The sequence below is a fragment of the Scomber japonicus genome, chromosome 2 (genome assembly GCF_027409825.1).
Source record: "Scomber japonicus isolate fScoJap1 chromosome 2, fScoJap1.pri, whole genome shotgun sequence".
NCBI classification, from domain to species: domain Eukaryota; kingdom Metazoa; phylum Chordata; class Actinopteri; order Scombriformes; family Scombridae; genus Scomber; species Scomber japonicus.
The window spans coordinates 16464990-16482463 of record NC_070579.1 but is presented as its reverse complement, the minus strand read 5'-3'; the positions used below and the strand labels follow the sequence as shown (position 1 = coordinate 16482463).

At 38.3% G+C, this 17474-nt stretch overlaps 1 protein-coding gene across 1 annotated transcript in view; it reads right to left on the bottom strand.

The window, feature by feature from the left end:
* The window catches only part of inpp4b (inositol polyphosphate-4-phosphatase type II B), a 139092-nt gene extending 133692 nt beyond the window's left edge, over positions 1-5400 (bottom strand). Inside the window, exon 1 of the mRNA XM_053332658.1 lies at positions 5283-5400. Coding sequence (XP_053188633.1) covers positions 5283-5367 — 85 coding nt within the window. The 5' untranslated portion in view covers positions 5368-5400. The remainder of the gene's footprint in view (positions 1-5282) is intronic.
* Between the last annotated feature and the right edge of the window lie 12074 nt (positions 5401-17474).

Sequence of the window (17474 nt, the reverse complement as noted above, 5' to 3'; positions counted from 1 at the left end):
TCTTCCTGGAGTGCTTGGACACAATTGGCCTCTCTCAGGCTCATCAACTCCACTAATGGGCCATGGATACTCGATGCTTACTGATATATGGGCACCACATGACTTTAGGTAATAGTCATTTTATATAATGAGTTCTTTCATAGAGACTAAAAATGATTTACTTATGTTTTATAATTACGTCAGTCACTGCACTTTCTACTTCTTCAGTTTTTATGTCAAGTCAGATCAGGTTTATTTGTAAGTCCTATATCATAAAGTGTGTCTTCAAGGACAAAGAGAATAGAGACATATTTAGATCTGACTAATCAACAATCATATGGCAAAATTATACAATATTAAGATAAAGTGCATAACAAAATGTGCATAACAGATAAAGCTTACTCATTCTATTTGTTCTAAGCTACCACCAACAACCACTGACCTCTGTAAAGTGCAGGAACACCTGCCAGGAAAACACTTTCAGAGCAAATATTGAGGGAACCTTGGGTGGGGCAAATCAAACAGTCAACTCCACTGCCAGTTGTTTACTGGGATTTTACATTGACAGAACAGTGTAACTTTTTGTTCTCAAAGAAAAATAGAAGCTTCCTACTACTGGTGAGCTAATAGTTAAGACACAAGATGCAGTGTATACTTATCAGTGATAAATTCCTGTGGTGTACTGTCACCACATTCAGTAGTCTCCCATAACTGTCAGTAATACTGCAGATTTACTGCATGTTTTAGTGCTGTTGTTCATATTCTTAAAGAGACAAATATGGAACTGTTCTAAATCATGTGGATGTTATGAATTATGTTTAGTGTGGATTAGCCATTCAAATGCAGTCTTTTTTTTTTTTATTCGTTTTAAATATATTCTTTGACATGTTCATTTAAATTCATGCAAAACAAATGACAATACAAGCATTGCTAATGAATAACAAACATACTGAATTATGGAAATATTACCCAGTGTCCTCTTGAGAGTCACTTGCCTACTAATGCCAAGAAAGCCCAATGCACAGCACCACCTTACAATGCATTTCTAAATTCAGCATAAATGTAGACCATTTCATGAATATAATCTTGAATTTGTTCACCTTTTTTCTACTGGCTTGTGTATTCTCAAGTTGCAGTGAATTGGGGTCTGTCAGTCACCATACTCGTCCGCCCCTTGCTACATTTGAATAAACAAGGCTTATGCAAACCTGGTGCAATATCTGTTTTGCATACAAGTACAGTAAAGTGTCTAATTAAACAAGTGCACACAAAGCAGTGGGCATGTAAACAGACACACACAATTGCACAAATAGGGCAATTATGTATGTAAATAAACTTTCTGGTTTTCACATCACTCTCATCATCATCCCATTCCTCAGGGGTCATGTCTCTTCATGTTGTCACCACTTAGGCTTCCTTGCGAGTGCTGGTGAAACTTTAATAAGCCTGGATGACACGTTGTGAGGTAGCAACCAAGAGCTCTTTAGCTAGGTGAGCTGACACAGTGCCAGCTGTTGGGTCCTGTCTCTGGTGCCACGTTATCATAAGGGACTGTCACTTGAAACAGTCCAGTTACTTTGGAGGACTCCATCTGTGCTAAACACCAACTTATCTAGTGGTAGAAAGCAGTGGTGGAAAATGTCTGTCATAGCAGGAATAATTGAATAAAGATAAGGAGTAAAGCTAAGTCTAAGTCTCATATGGGTTCAGGATAGTCATCATGAGACATACACACATGCCAAAAAGCAACTAAATATGCTAGATAGTGAGGGAAAAGGAGAATTGGATTTAAAATATGTTTGAATTTTAAGGTGCAGCTAGCAAGTAGAGTGTCAAGTATTTATGGAGGGATCACACCAGATGCTTTGATTATAAGACAGGCAACACAGTTTATTTTGTGCCTTTGAAAACCACAGGCGACATTTAACAGTGTTCCATTATAGTTCTGGAAAGTGCAGCTTGTATGTTCACACTCACTTGCAAATATCTACAGTTATTAAAATCACTGACAAATTATGCATACGCAGCCTGTAGACAGAACACCTGTTATATACACTCTGACACCATTCATGTCTTTGCACCACATGTCATTAACCCCTCAGAAGGATCAGGCTGACCAAAACAAATACAGGAAGTCTAATTATAATAATTACACATTACATGGAGAGAGGTCAACACCCTGTACTGTCCAACTCAATCACATCTCCTTCACCATATGACGCTCACTGGTGATCCGGCTCCAATGTGTGGATAAGAGCGTAGAGAAAAGTGGCACAGGTGTGGTATTTATAATCGATATCCGCTGGCATCATGAATATGGTAATGAGCTCGGCAAGGCGGCAGGCGGCACATGCAGATGTAACTCCTAGAGGGGCCCAAAGCAAATGAGGTGTGCCTGTCCGCTTTACTGCAGTTTCATCTGGCTCTAGGAATAACAGCACAGCCACACTGTACCTCAAATCTATCACCCTCTGTCTGTGGGTGGTATCAGTGGGGGAAAAGGCACGCTGAAGGGATAGGAGAGGGTAATTTATTAGGATGTAAGCGGACTAGGTGATGTCTCTGGAATGACAAAGTTAATTAATGTACAGGGACTTACATTGTCCATCTTTTAGACGATCATTTAACCCTTTTCCCTTCTCATTGCCCTGCTTCCTCACCCACTGTACAGCGTGATGACTACTCAGTAGCTTACAACAGATACTCTGAGAGGGGGGATGGAAGTAGGGACTGTAGGGGAGTGCACAAGCATATCTCACATGGGATTGCTGCTTATTCCTGACTCCACAAAAAATAATTGTGGAAAAGCTCCCAAATGCTGCCTGCTGCTGCTCTGCACCCCATCATATACTACCAGCTCGGCTAAGAAAATCAAGCAATTTCCAAAAAGAGCTTTGATAAACCCCTCACAGTGGGTATAGTACAAATTCCTAATCACTCCTGCTTATCCTCTTCATGAATAGATATTGCATGTAAGAGCTTGTGCATACGAACAAATCCTGTTTATGTTTTGAATATTATTTACTTTGGATTTTTGTGATGATATTAATAATTCCCCTATGTGGCTGGCTCACCAGGGGATTTGATATTTCAGGGATGTAACTGGCCATCTCTCAATGAACCGACCCAAACACCAACTCTATTCCTCACCCTCACTGCACATGCACACAGACACACACACTAACTTTAATCTTTGTGTTTTTGCCCCCTGAGTAATGTTGTCCAATTTCACTATCCTGACTTTCTCTCTATCCTGTAGTTTAAATTGCCTGAACAACACCTGCACATCTTTTGTGATGATTCAGTCATCAGCCCGGCTAACATTCCTCTAACTCGATTGATGTTTGCACAAACAGGCATCCCATTAGGACAAGTGGTGCTGAATGGGAGAGTGAGTTATCGTCACATTACTGCCCTAGGAGATTGAGAGGGGACAGATGGTTTTGTTGCCAGCATTTAATGAAGTGTTGTGAATCAGTTGGGTGTATTGAGGAGGTCTTGACTGCCGCATCGCTGGCAGATGGAGTGTGGAGGGTTAAAAAGGGTACAGAGTGAGACATTTGGATTCACAATAGTTTTGTGATGTCATTGTACAATGAAAGCAACAATCAATTGTGTTGCAGCTTTCATTTAAATCTGACATGCCTGTATGCAAGTTCTTGGAAAATAGTTAATAGTTCCAATAACATAACATTTTACCCCTTGTGGTAGTTTGTAAAATGCCTAGTTTGGCCCCACTTTTCTCTCCTGTCAAAAAGGAGGAGATAAACTATTTCACCTTGCGACTGATAATACTGGGTTGTCAACCTGTCTTTCGTGCCAAACATGATAATTACGTGCTTTGCTCTTTCCTTTTGTGTCTCAGGATGCTTAAGGAAAACAACACAGAGGTACAGTGAGGTATTTGTCGTTACCATTATACTCCCACACCTGTCAGATGTCATCTTCAGACTGTGATTTTATAGTGACACATATCTAAGGTTTGCAAGCAGGTCATAACTGATGTGCTTGGCTGTGCACATGTGTATTATGTGTGGATGTGCCTGTGTGTATACTTTTTCTTATGTGTGTCTATCTGTGTGTGTGTGTGTGTGTGTGTGTGTGTGTGTGTGTGTGTGCATGCGCGTGTGTTTGCACGTATGTAATTGTGTATGCATGAAGCTGGTTCAGTGTGTGTCTGTGTGGTTCAAGGCAAAGTAGGCAAGACATCATGAATTGTGCTCTGATTCCTCTCCATTTACTTATCCCCATGTGCAAGATGATGGTGATGAGCTTGCATGCCAATGCAAATGCTTAGCAGCGCTGCCTGCAGTCCTTTTGGTAAGCAAAGGTATTAAACTTGGATAGCAGGTTTTGTGGCATCACTGATATGGCTAATCTCTTTAGCATTCTCCTGTTGTGGTTGCCACTGAGACATCTAGTTTGCCTCTGCCAGAGCTCATTAGTGACAATACGTCCAGGCTACATAGAATATGACTGCAGTAAAAAAAAAAAGGTAAAGCACAGACACATTCACACAACATGCACAAACAGGTACACATGTAGACATGAAGATTTTAAGACACAAACATGTCAAACAAACAGTGTTTTTTCTAACTTTTCTCTGCAGAACTACTTAATCAATTCTATTTTTCCCAAAAGTATTTAAGAAAGACTCTCCTGGCATAATTTACCACATTCTAAGATGAACAACTTGTGAGAACCTAACACTTAATTGGGACCATGCAGAAAGGCATGGCGAAGAGATTATTCATTATTAATGTATCAACATAATATTGTTTCAAAAGATTTATCTGATCATTTCAAATAATTTTAGCAAACACATAAAAAACAATGAACGTTAAAGTCATGTATAAAAAATGTTTTTGCTTTGTAATGATTGAAATACTATGACTTTGGAGGGTGTGAGTTAAGACAAGATAAAACAATGTAAACTGCAGTGAGTTCAATCATTAATTTGCATATTCACTCATCCATATATTTAAATTTGTTTCCCTCTCACTTTCCCTGGTACCTCCACCCTTATCTCTCGCTCTCTCAAACACACACACACACACTTTTCCTGTATGTGTGCGTGTGTGTTAAAGACGAGGAGGGAAAAAACACTGCCACTACAAACACAAAATTAGGTGAAATATGCTAAAACTTGACAGTATTGACAGTACAGGGACAAGCATTTCCAGAAACATAATTCCAATAGCACACAAGGTGTGACAGAGTTTAACTGTATGAGAAAGGACAGAGGAGAGAGGTAGAGGAGACAGATTAAGAGACAGACAGACAACACTGTGCAGTCAGCTCACCGGCAGCGGTCAGTCCTTCAGGGTTGGCGCTGAGCTCCTTCATGTCAACCATGCAGTGTCCCAGGTGTTGGGTGCCATCCTCCATCTGCCCAGCTCTCCCATCAGTTCTCCCTCCTGCTCCTCCACCTCCTCTCCCACCTCCTCCACGGAACACCACAGTCCAGTCCAGTTCCCCGGCTCACACGCAGCCTGCCAAGCGGAAAAGCTGTCACAAAGATAGCAATCCGCTCACCTCAGTTTCTTGCTGCCTCACAGCTCGCTCTCTGGCAGCATTAAGGATGCTTTTTGGAAACTAATACGGAAGAGAGGGGGAGCGAGGGACCAGGAGCAGCGGCATGGAGGGAGGGGGAGAGATAGGGGAGCGAGAGGGAGGGCGAGTAGGCGAGAGAGAGAGGCAGAAAGGGGGGTCGGTGGGGAGGTGTGAGGAAGGAGTGAGACTAAGAATGAAAGAGAAAGCAGGACAGAATTGATGTTATGTGCGATACACAGCTCTATCCATCAATCTTGGTCTGTCAGTAGGGCACCTAGACCAGACTGCACAGTGCAACACAGCCACAAAGACACAACTCTTCCCCCTCTCCCTTTCCTTTTCTCTTCTCACTGCGTAGCCACTGCTGCATCCTGACAAGGCAGCAGGGGTCCCTCTGATTTCTGACATCCATCTCCCTCTCGTTCTCCAGCCTCCCGTCCCCACCTCAGCTCAGCTTCCTTTTTTTTTTCTTTTCTAGCGGCAAAACAATTAAGAAGCATCTGACTGCTGAACTCCACACGGCAAAGCCAGTCTCATGCGGCATGTGATCTCAGAAGTCACATATGGTTGAGGAATGGTGGAGGGGGGGTGGAGTGGGTTGAAATGCTGAGTACAAAGCAGCATGGCAGCTCCAACAGGTTGATCAGAGAAACTGACAGATACAATACTCTTCTCTCCTTTAAAGTTCCTTATATCATTTAGACAAACATCAGCAGATTTTGGCGGATGTCTACTAACAGGGCAACAAAAGAAGTAAATATATATATATATTAACCATGATTATGTGTAATGAAAAGGTTCACCAACAAAATACTTCAGCTCTTGCTTGTTCATCCTGTCTTTATTTTTTGACCTCGCCGCCTCTCCACCCACTCACACTGTGAAGGTTATTGTTAGCTGTTTGGCCACCAAGGCCAGGATGCTACAGTAAGACTATTTCTAAAATCAATGTTAATTTATACCCTGCTGAATGGAGAGGGTGTTGTGGTCTTAGCTAAAGCTCAATAAAGACATGGTGAAGGCAGCAGCCTCCAATTCCTAAAGGAGGTAAACACCTTCAAAATGTATAACGTAATACTAAGATGTGTAGCACACACTGAAATATAAACAATGAAATATTAGACAATAAAGAGATAAACAAGGATCATACAATTGACTTTTAATCTTTTAGAAACAAGGTAAAACAACTTATTTATTTCCAATTCTTGGATAATTTACATTTATCATTTTATTTACCACATTTGTGCTTGATAATGTATAGAATAAAAAGTAAATGTTTCCATTTGATGTATTGTACCAGGGTTGGTTTAAAGCTGTGGTAGCATTACCTTCCTCCTATTTTGTTTTGTTTTCTCTTTAAAAAAAAATCTCACTTCTATAGAAGAATAAAACATGTTCATTTAGATGAGACTTTATTCATAATATACAAAGTCATTGTTATTTTGGCCATATGGTTTTGCGTTTGTTAGCTTGCTGACTATTAATTACTGACATGTTATGTATGTGTCTGCCGACATTTCTCAAAGGGTTTTGGATTTGTTTTCTTACTCTCACTAAAATCTGACCATACAGGAGTTAAGTTGGGTAATTGTGGAGAGAAAAGAAATTAACAAGGGGTTAAGTGGCTGTAAGGGGTCTTCTCCTGGTAACCCAAATGGTCTTATTGTTTATTACTGATTGCATATGCAAAAAGCATAACTATATGTACAATAATACAAAGTAACACTGATATTTTCCATATTTTTCTTTCTGTTAACAAATCCCATAAAAAAAACAACAACTCAAAACATTACAATGTAGCTTATTCCTCTGTGCCACAGAGCTCAACTGCAGTTCCTTTTTTAAAATTAAAATAAATATTTATGCCTATTTTGAAAGATTCACCTCTTCAGGAGAAACAAATAAGCACTGAATGTTCTCTGACATCGTAGAGAAGTCTAAGTATTGAGAAATTGATAAATGGTTGTTTGTTTTCATATGGGATTTGTTCTCAATGTAGAAATATAACCTAATGTCTACCTTTTACTTTATATAATCATTAGTGACAACTCATAAGTCCTTTGTAATTATTAGTCAAATAGAATCAGACCTTCCAGTTAATTTAATCAGTCAGTTGTAGAAGTAAGTATAAATTCTGCATAAAAGGGTTTTGTCATGAATTAACCACTACAAATTTGGGTGAAAACTTAAAAAACAAAATTATACTTTAGATTGTCGGGAACCTTGGGCCAAAAATAACATGACCAGCCTTTAAAAAACAGTACTGGTCAAACCCTCGATGTAAGCCACATGGGCTAAAGAGCCATGTTGAGTTCATACGCTTTCTTGAGGCGGCTGGTCTGGGTTGGGGTTGGTGCCAAAAACCTAAATGAAGATAAATTGGTCCCTGCAGGAGCAATAAGACAGAAGATGAATCCACTCTCCACAAGGAGGTATATTCTTCACTTTCTACAACTCTCTCCATCCTTATCCTTTCATTCCACTATTGCCACATTCTCCTTGTTCTCCACCCTCTTTACTCCCCAAAAGCATCAGAATGAATGTTGTCTTATTCTGTTTTAATGAAAATGTGGTAGTGTGTGCACGTGTGTGCGCACACACACACACACACACACACACACACACACACACACACAACGTCACAGAGAGGCAAACAGGTCTGTGGAGTGATCCATTAACATTCTAATACGTTTCTTTTAAAGGCGACATGTGTTGTCTTATTAAAGCCTGACTGATAGAGGAGGCTGGAGAAAATCAATAGACAATGCACTAGAGAAGGAGAATAGTACAAGTACACAGAGGAGAGGAGAAGAAAATAAACATGCCCTTTTTAGCTATTCGGCCCCAAAGCCTGGAGAATAGATCCTCACATTTACCCATTCCAATAGCACTTGAGGCCCATTAGAATTTGTGATACACTCCTTCACAGTATTAACTGAGGAGAGCCAATAGCTTGATCCACAGTCGAGTCTGGGGTGCATGTTGCCTCTGCCAGAGTAATACAGCTGTAGTGTAGTAAAAGCCGCCGCAGAAGACTTCCTCTTCTCAAGTGTAAGTACACACTGCCAAAATGAGCAGAGCAGCGGTGTAAGTCAGACTGGACAATAATGAGAAATTTTGCTTTTCCAAGACGTGTAAAAAGTACAAACGATAAAAATCGAGTTATTTAAATTAAATGGTTATTGTAAGTTAATGTAAAATAACAGACCATAGCTGCTACATTAGGTATTTTGAGTTATGACAGTCTTGTAAACTGTTATGTTATTAGTTACTTGCGCACCTGCTGCGGTTTATGGGTCTATCTTTATGCTCCAAAATATGGTTGAACCATCCCAAAATAATTGTGTTTTTTTAATCAACTTATGATTTTAGAACTGGCTATTTCACCAATGTTTATGGTGTCAAAATTGATGTTTGAAATGATTACTGATGATTCTTATTAGAGAAGGTGTTACTGACTTCATGTCGTCCATTTTTGTCTGTAATATTACAGGATTGAAATTTTGTTCATCTGCATCTTTATACAATCGTAACAATATAATACTGGCCCTGAAAAGATCCTGTGTTAAATGAGAGACAAAATCCACTGTTGATTTTTGTTAAAAATGCATTATAAAGTTCAGCTGAAGATAATAGGAGCCTTCAGCAGTCTGTGTTAGACAAATCAAGTGGGTATCTTTCACAGTTAGTGTTTTCAGCACAAATTTTAAGCTTCAACAGACAGTGTTTGCCTGCTGAGTCGCAGCCGAGGAACAAGAACACAAAGAGGAATGTTCTTCTAAAAAGTCTGCAACCTTGGAAGCCACCCACTTGATTTGTATAACTGCTGAAGTCATTAGTCTTTTCTACATTTCAGAATGCATTTTTACACACAGAGCATATTGTGTTTGTCGCCTACCTCCTACAATGGAATTGCTAAACGAGGGGATTCATTTGTGGCTGTATGGGGGGGAGAAGCAATTACAGTGTACCAAAACCATTTTTTAAAGTATACATGAGCATGCACAGTTTGTAACATGAAATTTAAATATGCAGTAGTGAAATTGACTGACGTTGGTTACATCCAATGATGGACTTATTTCAAATTATGTTATGTTTGAATTAAACTATAAACACCAATCACTTCAAATTAGTTAATTCCTTTTACAGAGGCTGTTGTCAGTACTGCAGCTAGCCCACAATGTGAAGTAAAACTTGAAGGTTGCCAGATCATCAGGACAAGTATCCCTAATATCTCTCACTTTCACTCTCTATTAAACCAACCTATTGTTTAGAAAATATGCACACCTGGCAACTAGACTCTAACTGAAACACTTTAGGGGTTAAAATGAAAATAATGTTTCAGATCATGAAAATACTGGTAGGCACAATTCAGCAATACCTTGATATTTGTTAATACATACACTCTGCACATGACATTACACTTATATCGATTGGCACTTTGTACTTTAGTTTTTTTATTTAAATATCTGTCATGCATTAATGTTTTATTTGTGCTTCAAAAATCAACATGCTCAATGTGGCAGCCACAATAACAATAACAAAGGCATCAAAGAATTCACCTTCTAGACAGCTACCCCTGCTGTGTGCCCTTTATTTGATTTTAACATGTTTGTGCCATAAATTTATAAAACTGCATATAAAGAAGTCACTGCACACACCGCGTGACAGCACAAGCAGAAACACTGAATCTGGTCAACAGACGGCACAGATGGAGATTAAAAATATCAACAATGTTTAATAAAGATTTAGGTTTTAGTGGAGCACTGAAGCTCATATGAATCAATCAGTAAAACTAGCAGTGTCAACAATCTAATACAAGGTTATGTGTAGTACTTGAGGGTTTTTTCTAGTTGTAACTCTCATCGTTAAATTATGAAACAGTCCTTCTCTGGCAAGGGGCAAAATACACACACATCACATATACACACACACACACGTTCAATTTCTTATTGAAAATACAGTCTGTTTTGGTCACCACTTCACTCACTGAACACAATGGGTTGAATCAGAGTGGACATGAATAGTATCACACTGTAACGATTACCGCTAATGAAATACTAAACCGACAGACTGAATAACCCTCTGAGAGCAGGACAAAAAATAAAACTAATCAATTTTAAAAAAAAGGGACAGAGGATAAATTAACCTTCCAGTGTTCATACGCAGGATTAACAAAACTTGTAAATGCAGTGTTTCTATATTGCATACTCCATGCATAGTACATATTAATGATAAAGTGTGCTGGATAGAATACAGTGTTTCTATCCATACATTATCTGTATTCAGCTCTGTCATTTGGTCTAATGGGAAAAAACAATCAATGTTGGTCAAGGTCCACACCGACCCCCCCAATTTATTTTTCACTCCTTCTCCTTTCAGAGAATGTGGAGAGATGAGGCTATTGATTTATCATCATGTGTTGTCATGTCAGGTTACAACATCCTCTTTTACTGCACCACTACTGACATCCCAGTTGTTGACTTCTAGTGTCTTGTAAAAAGGGATCCACCCAGTTGATGGGAGGGGGGATGGATCTGATGGGTTTTGAAATCTAGAAGTCCAGCAGCTTTCTTACCAAACCACTTGCAGAATATTGCAATATGTGGTGATTCAATGTAATCACACTTTTATCAACTTAAGGTTTGCTTTCTCATATAATAGAGGAAAGGTTGACATTTTTTCAAGTTTGTTGGTTCACTGCAAATATTCACTCCAGTGCAATCCTGTTGTTGTTCTGTGCAAAAATTCATTATAAAATTCAGCTGAAGTTAACATGAAGGTTTTAGCAATCTGAAACGTCAAATCAAATAAGAATCTTCAGTCTTTTGAGTATTAAAAAAATCCTTTTTTCTTTCTTTCCAGAGACAGTGTATTCTTGCTGAGCTGTAGAGGAAGGGAACACAAAAGGAGGATTTTGTATTGAAAAGAGTAACTTTTGGTTCATACCCACTTGATTTGAGTGTCTCACACTGCTAAAGCCTCTTTTGGCAGAACTTTAGAGTGCAATTTTTGCATTGAACAAGGACTGTTATCGCCTGTCTCTTACATTTAAGTGGCTCTATGAAGAGACTGCTATATGGAAAATATGGATGAATGATTATAGCAACCAGTAACTCTTGTAAGGTACTGTGAATATGGGCATGTGAGTATTTTAAGACAGACGAGAAAAATAAGTGGTGAAATAGTTTGTCTTGGCACAATTTTTAATGTAGGCCTACTTTAAAAGCACCTACAACATCTTGTACTGTATATTCATAAAAAGTAACAGGAAAAAGATTTGCATGTAAAAACCTTTAACAGTGGTCACTTTGCCTAGTCACAATATCCCTTACAAAAACAAATTTTATCTGAAAAAATAAATAGAACAAACTGTCCCTCCTACAATGGGAAACCATAATTTCTGCAAAGATTTTAAAAGGTAATGTATAAACAGATGCGTATTAAAAGATACATTTCCTCATTATGTACTTACTGCAATGTCTCACACTTCGAGGACCAGACCAACCTGCTCAGTCACTTTGCCTGGGCAGAAAGGCTAATTGCTAGTAGCCAGTTGTGGTTTGATTACAAGGATACTTCTCTAAATGAGCCTTTATATCAAAGTACTGCAAGAAAGCATGTATGGTTATATTTTTACTTTACTTACAATAGTCTGTCTGACAAAGAAGAAAGGGGACTCCAGCTATGGTACAAGTGGCTATGACACAGTGGAAACAAAATAGCTTTGGGCAGTCAATCTCCCCTCGATGACTAGCAATGTTGAAATTACAGGATAGATATGGATTAGCTGTTTCTACTATGTTTCTGAATTACTTGACTGCCACTGACACAACGTACCACTGAGCCAACATCTATGTATCAGTCTGTATGTATCTCTGAGCAGAAGAATTTTTATTACCCAAGCCCGATTCTCTGGATATTTCTTTATCACGATTGTTCCTCAAGTAACATTATGTCTGTCAGGAAAGGTCAATAGTGATATAACCTCCAGCTACTACACAACTCTCTGTATCGTCAGCTGTCCTGTGTTCTTGGGCTGCCTTTATTACATCTTCTTTTTGATTTGTAAGATATAAAAATTCAATCCATGAACAAAGAAAGCTGACAACCAATTGTAAGGTGTGTTGCCTGCTTCTCTAATGTAACCAACAAAGTAATGTAGTCCTAAATCATTTATGGTGTGGACAAACCTCTTAAAGACAACACTGTTTGTTATCAGCAGAGATGGGTTAGCCAACAAGAGACATTTAAACAGGTATCATATTGAAGTCATAATTTTGGTATTGCAACACTACAAGCTAAGGCACACCTAAATTAATCCAAACAATGCACAAATACTTTTTCATGACTCCCTGGTTTCCCACTTCACAGGTCTTTCTGTGAAGGTGGAAAGTGAGGACAGTTGGCAAGCTGTTGGTGCTACCTGAAACACTACCCACCCTTTTCTCTGCCAAACTCAAACACACAAATGACAGTGAATCTCATATGTGTTCTATAATTTGCATTTAAATACTTTTCCTCAATATTGATGCAAGTGAACCAATTATGGCTATGAGAGAAAAGCTTTCAAAAGGACCAACACTGCTTGCTACAGTTTGAATTATAGCCAAGGCATAATTTACATCTAAATTAACCACAGTATTCATTACTACAAGGAGATTTGGAGAACTGTACACCTGCCTACAGATCATAGTTTGATGATGTGTATGATTCATAATAATTGCAACCATGCTGAAATACCGTACAATTTATTTAGACAAGCAAAACTACAAATGCAAGTGCTGGTAAACACCAGGCTTCCAAACCCAATCAAGGGATTATCCTGTGTACAGTGGCAATATTAGAACATCTTGAATTCTTATCCTGGACTTGGAAAAACATACAACGTACAAACATACAAGTATTAAACGTCCTATATGTAAAAACTGTGAAGCAATTAACATGTATTAATCATGTTCTTTTTTTATTTTAGGTTTTTTTTCTTTCTTTCTGGTTTCCATGGAAAGGACTTGGACTGTGGATGTGACATTTTTGACTGACTGAGGGTGAGAGACACTTTGCTAAAACTTGGTGCAACTTTTTGTACAACATTTAAATGTACAAATTGTGGAACTTTTCATTTTCATAATTGTCTTTACATTGACTCAAAACTTACATCTTAAGTTCAGGTGGCCATGGAAATGATTCAGACTCAAGCATTGAAATAATTAAATCTCAGTGATGTCATTATCAAATCCCCCAACTGGTCCATGGAGCATAAATCACATGTTATACAACCAATACTGCCACCTGGTAATATGCACAGTTAAGTCAGTCACAAAGCATAAATCTCACACCTGCTCCTTGAAATTTCCTCCCTCCTTATATTATACACACCACTGGCTCATGTGTCAGTTGGCTTGAAGGACCTACTGTATTTTTAAATAGACAAAACCTGTTTTCAGGCTTCATAAAACAGTCTCTTAGAGCACTCTTCAAGCAGTATAGAGCTAAAACAACCAAAGTCAGCCAGATTAGAGGATTGATCTAAGACAAATTCCAACATACAATATATTAAAAAAGCTGTAGTTTTATGTCTGTGTGTGTCAAAGAAAGAAGCAACACTGATATGAGAAAGCTTTGAGAAAGGCGATCAGCAAGGGGATACGTTTTATTTGAAAGGTCAGACCTCTTCCAGGGAAGGCAGGAAGATGAGGATAAGAGGAAGAGCAAAGACATTGTCGACATGAGGGGATGCAGCATGTCTTTCAAATATCAACAAATCTACAGTAAATACACACAAGAAAAAAAAAAGAGCAGTCTGTTTTTATTGCATTTCTAAGAAAAAGAACAATTTAAATTGATGGCACCAGCTCATGAGGGATCTGCCAATTCTTCACTTGTGCCAACCTAGTGCTGAGGGTAGGGCACAAAGACAGCTGAGAGGAGTAGCCCCCTGATCCTGCACTCTGTCAGCTTTGTATGCCTGCTGTCATTCTCTGACAGCAGGCATACACAGCTCCATGTGCTGTCCTGTTGTTTGTTTGGCCCATTCTTAGGATATAGCCAGTCTCTCACTGCAGCTAGCTCACAGACGCATTACACAGTGTGGTCCAGATTAGTTCGACCACTGATCGGTAATTACAGTCTGACAGCATGCAGGTTTGCCCCTGCTATGCTACATGAGGATAAAACTGTTAATTCATTGATGTGGAGTCCCTCAAACTGTACAAATGGACAGAATGATGACTCCTAATGCTAATGGTGCTGATGGCAGATGTGTGGCTGATGCTGGCCACATTGATAAAAGACCCAGAAGTATCTCTGTATGATATCACTTTTGATTTTTTTTTCCATTACATTATCAGTTAATCAAGCAATCACTTTATCATTTGGTGCAACATTCTTGACCTTGACATTCATTCATTTACTACTGAGGTCCACTTTGCAAAACAAGCTGGTGATGACTTTAAGAGCACAGGATTTTACTCATACACAGTAGGATACCACAATTAACCTTAAGCAACTCTTGTTAATGCTGACCAGATATATATTTGCACTGTGCTTTTCATTCAATCTGTGCTTAATTTGCATCTGATTTACCAAGACTGCAGCTAATTGTGCTATCACTGACTATGAAAGCCTTGTGAGATTCCTCTAAAAATAAACAAGATTAGAAAAAGAAATTAAACTGAGCATGATTAAGAAGAGATAGATATACTTACTGTTAAATTTAACAATGTGATTTCAAAACATTAGCTAAGGCAGTAATGCAACCTTTATTGAGAAAATAACTCATGTGTGGATATTTCTGATGGGATTATAACGGCTTGTAGAACGGCTTGTAAAACTAATTTTGGGCCATTAAACAAACTTGTAAAAAGGAATGACAAAAAGATACACAGTGAAAATTTGCTTCTAAAAATATACAAGCTATCAAAATTTAAATACCAAAAAATTGCAGTCACCATAGCAGTTCAAATTAATGTTGTAGTTTTATTATCACACAAATGCAACTTTTTTTTTACTGTTCTCCTTTTTAAAGAAACTGTTTTTAACTCTTATTTAATCTAAAATAAGAGCAGCTCTCCTACTTCTGTATGCTTGCCTTTTATCTGCTGTTTCATTTTTACAGAATGCAGGTTAATGATTTGCTTCCTCTAAACCTTTCTTTAATATACTATACATGTGCAAATGTGCATTTGCTGTTTAGAAGTAATACAATCTCCTACAGAAATTGCCCCTCATAAATTGTGTGAACCATAATAACATGGAACACATAATTAACAACCTCCATTATTTTGGTAATCCTTCATGAAATTAATATGCAGGAGATTTCATGGCTAAATGGCCTGTACACATCAGAACTGCTTGTTGGATGGTTGAACAGCTTTGGAAAACCTCTTTATCAACTTGTTTGGGGCGGGGGGGGGATTGAAACAGACAATCTGATATTCACACCCACCTCATGCTGTGATTGGCCAGCTGTGCAGAGGTGGGAAAGGAAACATGGTTTGAACTTGAACATGAAATTGTGCACTGTTATGCCCATATTTAAACAATATCTATGGCAGCCAAGTCAATCAACTTGTTTGAGTGTAGCTGTTTAAAACAACCATCAACACTTTTTACTTTTGGCATGGTCGGACAACATACAAACTAGTTCTGATTGAGGACTCAACCTACAGTATATGGAGGAGGCAAACAGACATTTTTAATTAGGGAATTTGGTAAGATCGGATGTAGCAGTTGTGGTTGTGTGTTAGATGATTATTTGAGGAAAATTACAATGTCAAACTCTTTATCAGGTTCTGAAGGAGGTTCAGCTCTTGAGACTGTAACCACAAAAAGCTGGACCTCAGAACTGAGAACAAAAAGGATATTGTACAAATGTTTGTTAGCTTGAGTTATGTCACTGTGATGCACATCAAGGCATTTTATTTTTGATTTACTGAGCAGTTGCTTTCTGGGTTATAAATTGTTTATTTTAGAGTGTGCTTAATCAATGAGGTGGAATGTTCATGTGCATGTGATTTTCAGCTCATTGAAATGTTTAATTATTACTTACATCATTTGCTTTTGTTCATCTTTAGAATATTAACATAATGTCCTGGTTTCAGAAACCTAAATAAGCCCTAAGGCAGTTTTGAGAGACCTGAATATGCTAGCTGGAGTAGTAAATTATGATTAACAATGTAATGAGGACCTACACACTGAAATCAAAGTTATAGCCTGACACTAGTAATCCAGAGGATAGATTTTAGTGTCGCCCCTGTTTTCCATTACTGGTAATCAAATGGATGAACTACATCCAGCAGAGCACTAAATGTGGCAAAATCCAGAAAGAAAACTGAGTTCATACTAAACTGCTGAGGTAGCTCAGCAGAAATGACACAATTTGCTGGATGTTGGATAATAGGAATTTATATATATTAAAAAATGTATATAGACAACTAGATTAAATACCAGGTTTCTCTTTATATCCCAGATATGATCAAAGCAAGGCTAAGACTAGAATACTGAATACTGAAGTATATGCTAACGTACTCAAATTGCACAATCACTATTGAGCTCTCAATGACAAGTGGTCCACTCTTGCCTTTTTATATGAAAAACCTTCCCTCCCAGCATGCATGACTTTCTATCTTTTCCAGCAGGAAGGAGAGATGAGAAGATTAGAGGAGGTCTGAACTGCAGTGTCTCTGTTGGAGACGTGTAATATTGCTCAAATATTCAGGACAGCTCTCAGCCATTACTCTTTTCACTTAGTGTCAAAGAGACGGAGAACTTTTAAAACTAATGTATAAATATATAAATGAATTATTTTTTAAGAAGATGCTCCACTATCTTGGTCGGACACTTCAAAAAGCCTGCCCAAACTCAAAGCAAATTTTCTTCCGTCTGGCTCTGCTTTCTAATAGTGAAAAACTGCCTCTTCCAGTATTTAATGAGTCAGCAGA